A 10,229-nucleotide genomic window follows, 5' to 3' on the forward strand; every position below is an offset into this window, starting at 1 on the left:
TGCCCGTGTTTAAAAATGGATGGACGGATACACAGGAAAGGCATTTCTGAGCACAAGTAGATTTAAGCAGCTGACAAAACCCAGAGTTCTCACTTTTAGCCTGGAGAGACACGCTATGATGCTCTGCTTTCATTTTAACCCCAAAGAGGCACGATGTCTCCGGAAGCTCCATCTCTGAGACAGCTCAGCTCTTCATTTACTGAAGAGAGCATAAGAGATGTCTCACTCTTTGCTTTCTCTTACAAAGAAAGGCATCTTGATTCACCAGAGGTGAAGAGAGAGGAGCTCAGAGCTGAGGACACAAAGTAGTTGTGACAGCAAACAAGAAGTGGAGGAGGCTAATGAGATGATCCTGGGAACTTTGGCTCCATCTGGAGCAGGCTGAACCTGACTGCTGGAGGGATGTTTGCTAAAGTGCACGTCTGGGAAAATCTGCTGCCTGGGATTTCCCATGTTCGTAGTTAAATTTACTGGGATCTCAAAGGTTTGGCAGATCCTGCACTATGACCCCTCACTGCTGCGAGAAACCACAACACACACAACTTAAGCACGCACAAATGAGCAAGGCTGTGGCCACGTCTGCAGGAGACGCTTTTGTTTTCTCTCAGTATCGACTCTTTTGTGCTCACTCCCTGGGACGGACGGTGCTGCAGCTGCCAAGCGCAGGGTCGCGGGGAAAGCAGCCAAAAGAGGTTGGGTCCCGCTCTCTTGCCCAGGCTGTGCTGCAGGGACTGTTCACAGGCGCGATCCCGCTACTGACCAGCACGGGAGCTTTGACCTGCTCCGTTTCCGACCTGGGCCGGTTCACCCCTCCTTAGGCGACCTGGTACCTCCCGGTTCCCCGGGGGACACCATATCGGTGCCGGCCTTAGCCTGGACGCCCGCTCGGCACAGCTCTCTGCAGCCCAGAACCCCCGGGCTCAAGCTGTCCGCCAGCCTCAGCCTCCCGGACGCTTGGATTACAGGCACAAGCCACCGTGCCCGGCTGGCTGCAGCTCACACTGTCTCTGCTCTCCAACACTCAGAGATTAGCCTCACCATAGCAGCAGGATGCATTCGTGCTTTAGCAGCACATGGGAGAGGAAGAGCACAGTCTGCAAAGCGTAGCTTTTCAAGTAAAGATTCAGTGCAATACTTCGTTTTGGAATGGCCAAACTAAGCTTTGTAGGACAAAAATAGTGTGTTGTCCTTCCTTATGGTGTCCAGGGAGAGCTCCTGATGTTTGTATTGAGGTACTGGAAAGAGAGGTACTAAGCGGCAACCTACTTGTTGCATGAAGACTGGGGGCTGCAATGAGATGTTCTGATTCCCAGAGGACATGATATTAACAAAAATGTAATGCAAAAAAAGCAGGAGCTTCTTTCCTTTATCTGTTCACAACTGCAATAGAGAGCTGTGTAGAAACAACCTCACAGAACACCTGAGATCTGCACCATGTATTTGCACCTCAGAGGGCTGTCCAAGCTGTCTCGCTCCATGCTCCAGTTATCTGCTTAAGGAAGAGCTGTCAGTGACAGCTGGAGTTTTGGCTAATGGTATTAATTAATGACTACAGGGTCATGGGTGTGAGGAGATGGAGGCTTTATGTCCACAAAAGGACAGGAAAGGCCAGCAATTTGCACAGAGATACAACTCAGGTTGCTGCTCCTGGCAGAGCCTGGCATCCCCCCAGCACCTCCTCCTGCCAGTAGCACTGCTCTGTTTGGCCAAAAATGCACACTTTTCACTGCAAATGCAGGCTTTTCATCGCACTTAAAAACTATCACCAGTGGATTGAGATACCAGGGGGGTGAAGCTATCTGTTTTGCTTGACAAAATGTGGTAGGAACAAGCTTGGCAGGCTGAGGAGGGCTGAAACATGGCTGAGACGGATTCGAAGTCCTGCAGCATCCCCCTGATGTGTCCCCTGCCTTCAAACATTACCTGTTATGAAGAATGTGGCTGCTCACAGATGGGAAAACTCAGCTGCTCCACGGAGCCACATGTTGGGAACCAGAGGCCTTCAGAAGGAGGGCTAAAACACACAGCTTCTGCAAAGCCAAAGTACCCAGAGCTCCTTGGAATCACCATACTGCTTCCATGCTTAGCAAGATACTGACATGGCTGAGATCATCCTGGTGTCAGCAATGGCCTGGTCCAAAACCAGCTCACAGGTCTCCAGAGGACAGAAGCCGCTGCCCAGCCCAGGCCTGGAGGTTCCCTGCATGTACAGAAAGGTGGAAGACATCCAAGGAGACCAGGACGGGGCTTTCTGATTAGAAAAGCAGAACTCCCAGCAATTCTCCAGGGTCCTCACTACACACACAGCACACACGGGCTAACAAATCTGCTGCAACCACAGCACTCAGCTCCCACCCTGAGTCCCACCCTTGCACTGTTCCATAAAACCTCACAGGAAGAAGCTGAGGACGTGTTCAGTGCTGCACTACTGATAACATTTGCATCACAGGCTGAAGCTTCGGCTTCCTGGCCAAGCCCTGCTGTGGCTGCACAAATGCAGATGTTGCAGAATGGCAGGAAATACTGCTGAGATGTCCTGGGGCCACCTCTGTCACTCTCCAACTACAGCTGTCCATGGAAAGCACTACTTTGACCTGTCCCCCCTCCAAGATGGCACATGGCCTGCTGTGTCCTATCTCTTGGCGATAAGAAAACCGAGATAAAGCTGTGATAACAAGGATATTACTCGTTTTCACAGCAGAGTTTTGCTATACAGACACTAAGGGCAAAGTATTAATGCACTGGCCTTCCTTGGAAGGCCACGGGGTTCTCTGAAGGATCATAGAATCCTAGAATGGCCTGGGTTGCACAGGAGCACAAGGCTGATCCAGCTCCAACCCCCTGCTGTGTGCAGGTCGCCAACCAGCAGCCCAGGCTGCCCAGAGCCACATCCAGCCTGGCGTTGAATGCCTGCAGGGATGGGGCATCCACAGCCTCCTTGGGCAGCCTGTGCCAGTGGTGAGGCACTGGAACTCCTCCAGTTCCACTGCCTCATCACCCTCTGGGTGAAAAGCTTCCTCCTGTTCCCCTCTCATGGTGTCAAAAAACTAAGCAAGATAAGCAACAGCATATGAAAATGGAGCTGGCCTGATAACCCACATTGATTGGGAGGGTAAATTATATTCAAGTGATAAAAAGAAAGGGGGCATTGACCCATTTCCTTGAAGTCTGCTTATTGGTTATAACACAAAGCCAAAATGTATCATTTTCTTCCGCCGTATTCTCGTGACAGCACTGGGATCACGGGTGGAGGACAGAACAAGCAGACACAGGCTTACACCACCATGAAAGACACAGCAGCAGATGTCAGTAGCTGTGCAGCTGGTGAGGGAAGCAATAAGGAGCAGACAGCCCTGCGGCCCGGCCCAGGCCCAGCCACCAGAAGGCCCTGCAGGCATCTGCAGATATCCTTTTCCCCAAGCTTGAGCCTCTAATCACTTTATAACTCTAATTACTTCATGCTCTCAAGGCTGGAAATCCACGCTGGCAGCTCAGCAGGACACACTGTGCACTGAAACATTTACCTTGCACAGGAACGCGTCAGGCTCTCCCAAGGACACAAGCAAGCTTTGAATTCTTAAGCAGGTCCCTGAAACCCAACCCCTTGGAGGAGGGCAGCTTTTCAGGTAACTTGGAACACCTTCAGGTATTGTAAAGGCTTTTGTTTGGTGTTTGACCTTGAGAATCAACCAGCAACACAATAAACAGAGCTTTATTGGGCACTCCTACAGGTGTGGGTTTGTAGGCTGTCTGCAGGGTGAGCACCCAACTACACCCGTCTCCCCCTGACCGACGCAGTGCTACGTCGCCAAAGGCCTTTCCACACCACGGCCACCTCAGATGCCATCACAAGGCCCAGCTTTCACAGCGGTGTCACCGAGCGGCGGTGAGCTCTCCCACCTGGGGAGCACTGGGCGACACGCCGTCCCCACGGATGCACAGCAGGGCTCTTCTGCAGCCATTTTTAAGGGCAGCCACGTGTGACCCCTCCTGCCCGCAGACACAAAACAGCCGTTCCGGAAGCAGGCAGTGCTCTCCCACCCCTTCCTACCAACCCATAGCTTCGAGCTACACGGGCTGCACCGCACAGGGCTGATGAGTGACTGATTGCAGCTCTTAACCACTGCAATTCCCAACATCCCAACTATCTAATCGTACGGTGTCCGATCCTAAACTTCACTTCATCCTCAAAAACAACAACAAGCGCTTTTTTAGCACCCTCTAAAGCCACCCGATGCTCACACCCGGCGGCAGACCCCCTCCGGAAGGGCAGGCCGCCCCCCGCCTGGCCCTTTAAGGCGCTCCCCGCACCCCCCGCCCCCTCCCGCTGACGCGCGATCGCGTGGCGCCTCTCCCCATAGCAGCCCGGCCCCCCGCGCCCGGGCCCGGCCCCGCCCCTCCCTCCGCGCAGCCGCAGCAGCGCAGGAAGCGGCGCCCCCGCCCGCGCCGCGGGGAAGGAGGAGCGGCCGGCAGCGCGCACGCGCGCCGCTCCTCCCGGGCAAACTGGGGCGCCGCCTCCGCCCTTCCGCTCCGCGCCGCGCGGTCCGCGCACGCTTCCGCCCACGCGGGAGGGGCGGGGCTCCTTCCGCCGCCTCCGCGCAGGCGCGGCGCCCCCCCCCGAGGCCGCGCGGCGGGAAGCGGGCGAGCGCCCCCGCCCCGTCGGCGGCGCACGCGCGGGCGGCGGGGCGGGGCGCGGCGCGCACGCGCGGTGGCGGCGGAGGGGAAGTGAGGCGGGCTCGCGCGGCGCCTTTCCGGCGGTGCTGGCTGAGGGAGCGGCGCGGAGCGGAGCCGGCTCCGAGCGCGCGGGCGGCCCCGAGGTAAACGCCGCCTCCCGCTCCGCTCGTTCTCCGCGGGCAGCGCGCCCGGCCGCCGCTCCTCCCGCCGCCCATGAGCTGAGGCGCCGGGGCGGCAGCCGAGGCGGGAGCCGGGCGGAGCCGCCTCGTCGGGCCCGGCGGGCGAGCGGGGCGCGGCGCGGCCCCTCACCCCGCGGCGGCCGGGCCTTCCCCACGGCCTTCCTCCGGCCCCCGCCCCGCCGTTTCCGCCGCCGCCCCATGCGCGGTCGCCGCTGAGCCGCGGCCCCGGCCCCGCTCGCTCGGGCCGCCCCGGGGCTCTCGCCGCTCGCCCTCCGCGCCCTCCGCCCCGCAGCAGGCGCCGGGCCCTTGGATGCCGCCGAGATGGGCAAGGTGCTATCCAAGATCTTCGGCAACAAGGAGATGCGGATCCTGATGCTGGGGCTGGACGCGGCCGGCAAAACCACCATCCTGTACAAACTGAAGCTGGGCCAGTCCGTCACCACCATCCCCACCGTGGGCTTCAACGTGGAGACGGTCACTTACAAAAACGTCAAGTTCAACGTGTGGGATGTGGGGGGGCAGGACAAGATCCGGCCCCTCTGGAGGCACTACTACACGGGCACGCAGGGCTTGATCTTCGTGGTGGACTGCGCCGATCGCGACCGCATCGACGAGGCCCGCCAGGAGCTGCACCGCATCATCAACGACAGGGAGATGCGGGACGCCATCATCCTCATCTTCGCCAACAAGCAGGACCTGCCCGATGCCATGAAACCCCACGAAATCCAGGAGAAACTGGGCCTGACCCGGATCAGGGATAGGAATTGGTACGTGCAGCCCTCCTGTGCTACGACAGGGGACGGACTCTACGAAGGGCTGACATGGTTAACGTCCAATTATAAATCCTAATGAGAGAGTAACTATTTAGTCTACAAAGAATTAAAGAGGAAAAGAGAAAAAAAAAAAATAATAACCCACACGGCTTTCCGGAAGAATGATTCTCTACAGAAAAGTAAAACAAAAGCATCCATAGGATTATGATCACCTTTCTCCAATGACCACCCTTTCCTTCTCCACACCTGACTGGATTCCTGTTTTAACTCTCCTCGCTTGGCGTTAGGATGCTCTAACCTCCGAATGTGACACGAACACAAGCACTAGATGCTATGGCAGACCTCCAGCAAACAGGGGAAAGACACGTTGTAGACTTGCTAAGTAACTTCTTTTTTTTCTCTCGATAGCCCTTAAGATGGTTTGATTATTTTGGGGGACGGCTGGGGGAGGGGTACCATTTTCAGTGTATGCTTTCTGGTTCTACTTTTTTGATGATATTTTTGTTCCTCTCTCACTTGCTGTAGATTGCTACTTTTTTGCCTTCATGCGGAATATGTCGATAGGTCGACTTCATCTAGTAAACTGAAAACTCTTGCTTAAAATCAAACTGCAGTCTGTCTTTTTATATTAAGGACTTTTTTTAAAGTTCTGTTAATCTGTAACTAAGTAGTGACTCTCGGTCTGGCTCCATATCTCAGCCTCGTAACGAGACGAATTCCTGCCCGCGGTGGCAGATAGGAATACCATTGTAACATGTTCAAAGTGCATATCGGGCGTCATGTTAACTAGGTAATGTAAGAACTGCTTTGAAATGTCAGCTGTGAAGTTCTGAACCATACATCATGCATGAGAAGGGATGCAAATAAGTTCCCCATCCTACATAGCAACCATATAGCGAATAAAACGTGAATGATGTAATAACAGTTCCAGGGTATGAACTGTTCCGTTTCTGTCTTGCATTACAAATTGAATGATGTTTAGCTGCAGTTTTTACTCCTTTGGTCAGTCTCCAATTCAATGCAAGATAGGTTCCTTCCAGAAAAATGCAGCAATAACCTGCAAGCGTTGCAACAAGTTCTGCTCCAAATTGGCGGGTTGGGGCAGAAGTCTAGCACCGACTTGCCTGCCTGGGGATGAAGGCACATTGCTTCATCTTCAGGCCTCACAATCTTGAAAGGATTTCTCACTTTTGGCTTCACCTTCAGGCGTCTGAATCTCGACAGGGTTTCTCGTTTCTGAGCGCGTGCCGCTGGGAGAACAAACAGAGCCCCGTGGCTGTGGGTGCGCAGAGGGGCAGAGCTGAGGGCTGAGCTGCGCCCTGGGGAAGCTGAGCTCCCGCACAGCCGCGCAGCGTCGGCCCCGAGTTGCTGCTGCAGTGCTGTAGGAAGGGAGCCGTGTTGGATGGCTGAAGCCCATTGAGTAACTGCCAATGAGAGCGGGGTGGAGAGAGTGAGAATACGACTATGAATGTAAACTTCCATGATTAGTTCTTAAAGGGCAAGCAGCTCATTTGCCGTGCCACAGCGTGCAGGTGTGGCTGGCAAAAACACCCCACCCAGAGCCAGTGTTAGTGTGAAGTCTCAATCAAGTATTAATGCTGGCCGCAAAAAATGCTAAAGCAGCTGGTTCTGATTCAGCCTTAAGGATTAACTTCTGATTTCCTCAAGGAGTTCGACTCGATTGGGGAATTCTAGGAATGTATGCTACAAAACCAGAAGAAAATGTTGTTTTCTTTTTTTTTTTTCCTCAAGGATATGAGTTTGATGTGAAATTGGGGCATTACACTACAGTGGTGCAAAGTACATTGTAAATGGAGCTCTTACCAAAGATGAATGGGAAGATTAACACACACACACACAAAAATAATACTGAATTCACTTCTGAAATGGAATGTTTTGGACCATGCAAAAGTTACTTTGGATCTGGTTCCAAACGATGTGGGGTGCAAGTGGGACCGAATGGGTTCTTGGTGCTGGAAGATAGAGCACTGACTGTAAGCCCTGCCGAGCCGAGGGGTGTGAGATGAGCCTGGTGTCCAGTACTGCAATCTCAGTTCTGGAGGAGGGGGGTCCTTCCCACCCGAGCCTTGTTGCTGTCGGAATGTCACTGCTCTATTTTCCAGCTTGTTACAAACTTTTTGTGTTCCTCTTGATGTAATTTAACAAATAGTGTGGCGGTATAAAGGCTAAAATGCAAGAACACGGTTTCTGTTTTCTTCTGGAGCATAAATAAAACAGCCAAGCACAAAGTAAATGCCTAAACTGGAAAACTTGAAGCTCTCTCAATGGTTCTTGAACTTTCTTAAATCTATTCTCAGTCAAAATGGAAACGTCCATCACTTCATTTCCCGTCTCTGTCGGTTTGCTGTGCCGGGGCAGAGCTCCTCGCCAGGCTTTGCGTTGCCTCACATCCACCAGTTTGTACTCTGTAGCTTCAGACATTCTGCTTTTGCAGGGAAAAGGAAACCGATTTGTTTTCTTCTTTTGTCTTTCGGTTGCTTGTTTGTTTGGTTTTGTTTTTTTTGTTTTTAATGTCTTATTTTTTTGGGGGAGGGTGGAGGGAGATAAAAGTGACCCGAATGTGGCGGAGACTTCACAAATAAATGGCCATTGCTACCGAACGCCTGCGGCGGTTTCACTTTCAGAATCTCCTTGATAGGATGGAGCTGCAGCTCACGGTGGGGTGAGGTGCTCCAGAGCCCCGTGATACCACGAACCGAGCGCAGCCGTTTGTGTCCATGTGAATCTATGGAGTGAGTTTTGAATGGCGTTAAACCGTGTCTGATCAGTGAATGAGTTTGTGGACTGTGATCTCCCTGATGAGAAAACAGGAATTTTGTGTTCTCAATATGGCTGTAGTGTTGGTAAAGAACTAATAAGCAGAAAATAAAGCAATTACACAGCAGAGCTCTCCTGGTATGTTCCTTCTATTTAATTATGAGAGAAACAGAAAGGGGCAACATGGCACTGCAGCAGCGTGTTCTGCTGACATAAAGAGCTCTCTGTTGTATCTCACAGCGGTGAAAGCCTGTCTGCAGTTCCCATGAGACTTAGATGAGGGGCTGTTATAAATGGGAAGGACCATGGTGAGGCACTGGCACAGGTTGCCCAAGGAGGCTGTGGATGCCCCATCCCTGCAGGCATTCAAGGCCAGGCTGGATGTGGCTCTGGGCAGCCTGGGCTGCTGGTTGGCGACCTGCACACAGCAGGGGGTTGGAACTGGATGAGCACTGTGCTCCTGTGCAATTCAATGCTTCCATGATGGCTGAGCAATGGATGGTTGTGTGGGGAGCACGTGGGGCCAGCATGAAGGCAGCTATGCCCTGGAAGCACCCGGCCCGTTGGCTGCCCATTGGGGCTGGAGGCAGCTGCCATTGACACAGCGTCATTCGGGGCTTGGGGAATGGCTGGGAAATGTAGCTGGGCTGTGTGGGAGCGCGGTTGAGCTGCTGGGCCTTCCTGCTCCCCAGCTGGCCCTGTCTGCCCGCATGTCAGCGAAGGGTGCGGCTGCGTAAATGAACTCGCTGCAGCTTAATTAAGCTCCTTCAGGTGGGTAGACAAAGCTCTGGAGGAGTAAACTCACGTCTCTTTCATGGCAGGAGTTAGTCAGGGCTCAGAACGCCAGCGCCGATGCTTGAAATCAGAGCCCTGGGTTGTGCCGTGTGTGAGTCACCCAGCAGGGCCTTCCCCAGTCACAGGGCTGCCGTCCTCACGGGCAGGGATAGGAACAAATGCGCCTGCCATCCCTAATTGGAAATTAACCCTGCTAATGCAGTCTCACGGGTAATGGTTCTCCCCAAGGAGCGGCTCTTGGGTTTTAGAAACCACCGGGACGCTCAGTGCTGGAGGAGCGGCGCTGGGCACCGTGCTGTGAGCTCTGGGAGCAGAGCACAGCTCTCCCACAGCACGGAGGCAGCCCAGCCTGGGCACCACGCTGTTCCTTTTCAGCTTTGCTCCCTCAGCCCAAAATGCTTTGGTGCTTTCAGGAGAAAACTTTCTGCTGGCAGATGGGGAAGCGTGAAGTCGCAGAGCTGTCATGGAGGCGGTGGCACTTCCACGGAGCAAACCCGTTCCTCTTCTGACCTCCAAAGCGTGACAGCAGAGCTGACGTCTCCGAGCAGCTTTGGGCCGAGGTGGGGGACTCAAATGCTGCGGTCAACCTCGTGTTCAGGACTTGGAGCTGTGTAATTTCAGCCCTGCCTTCGGTTTGGAAGGGGAAACGGCTGAGTCAGAGCCCCGTGGTGCTCAGCACTGAGGTTTCCTCCCTGCGAGCGCCCAGAGCTGGGGTGCAGGGCGGCTGCTTTGCTGCACGCCGTCCAGGAAGCAGCTTCTCGTGCTTGAGAACAGGTATCTCCGCCCTTGGAAAAGAGAAAAAAAAGAATCAGAGGTGTGAGTCATCTGCAGAGCCTGGCTGAGGCTGCATGGTCTCAGCGCTGTGCTCCTCCACAGCTGGGAGCCTTCCCCTTCCCTTCGCTCGGTGTGCAACAGCTTTTAGTTAAAACAAAACAAAACAAAACCAGCAATAAAACAACTTAGGCAGTATTTAATGGGTATCTGTTTCGGTAGAGAAGGAAGCCAGTAATACTCGAAACGTTGTGTATTT

At 54.0% G+C, this 10,229-nt stretch overlaps 1 protein-coding gene across 1 annotated transcript; it reads left to right on the top strand.

Annotated features, from left to right (window-relative positions):
* Positions 1–5,085: 5,085 nt before the first annotated feature.
* Positions 5,086–7,902, top strand: ARF6 (ADP ribosylation factor 6). The gene has a single exon (XM_052696695.1). The coding sequence runs from the start codon at positions 5,175–5,177 to the stop codon at positions 5,700–5,702; it is 528 nt and encodes a 175-aa protein (XP_052552655.1). The 5' UTR covers positions 5,086–5,174; the 3' UTR covers positions 5,703–7,902.
* Positions 7,903–10,229: the final 2,327 nt, after the last annotated feature.

Source organism: Tympanuchus pallidicinctus, unplaced genomic scaffold (assembly GCF_026119805.1).
Source record: "Tympanuchus pallidicinctus isolate F22 unplaced genomic scaffold, pur_lepc_1.0 scaffold3, whole genome shotgun sequence".
Classification (NCBI taxonomy): Eukaryota; Metazoa; Chordata; class Aves; order Galliformes; family Phasianidae; genus Tympanuchus; species Tympanuchus pallidicinctus.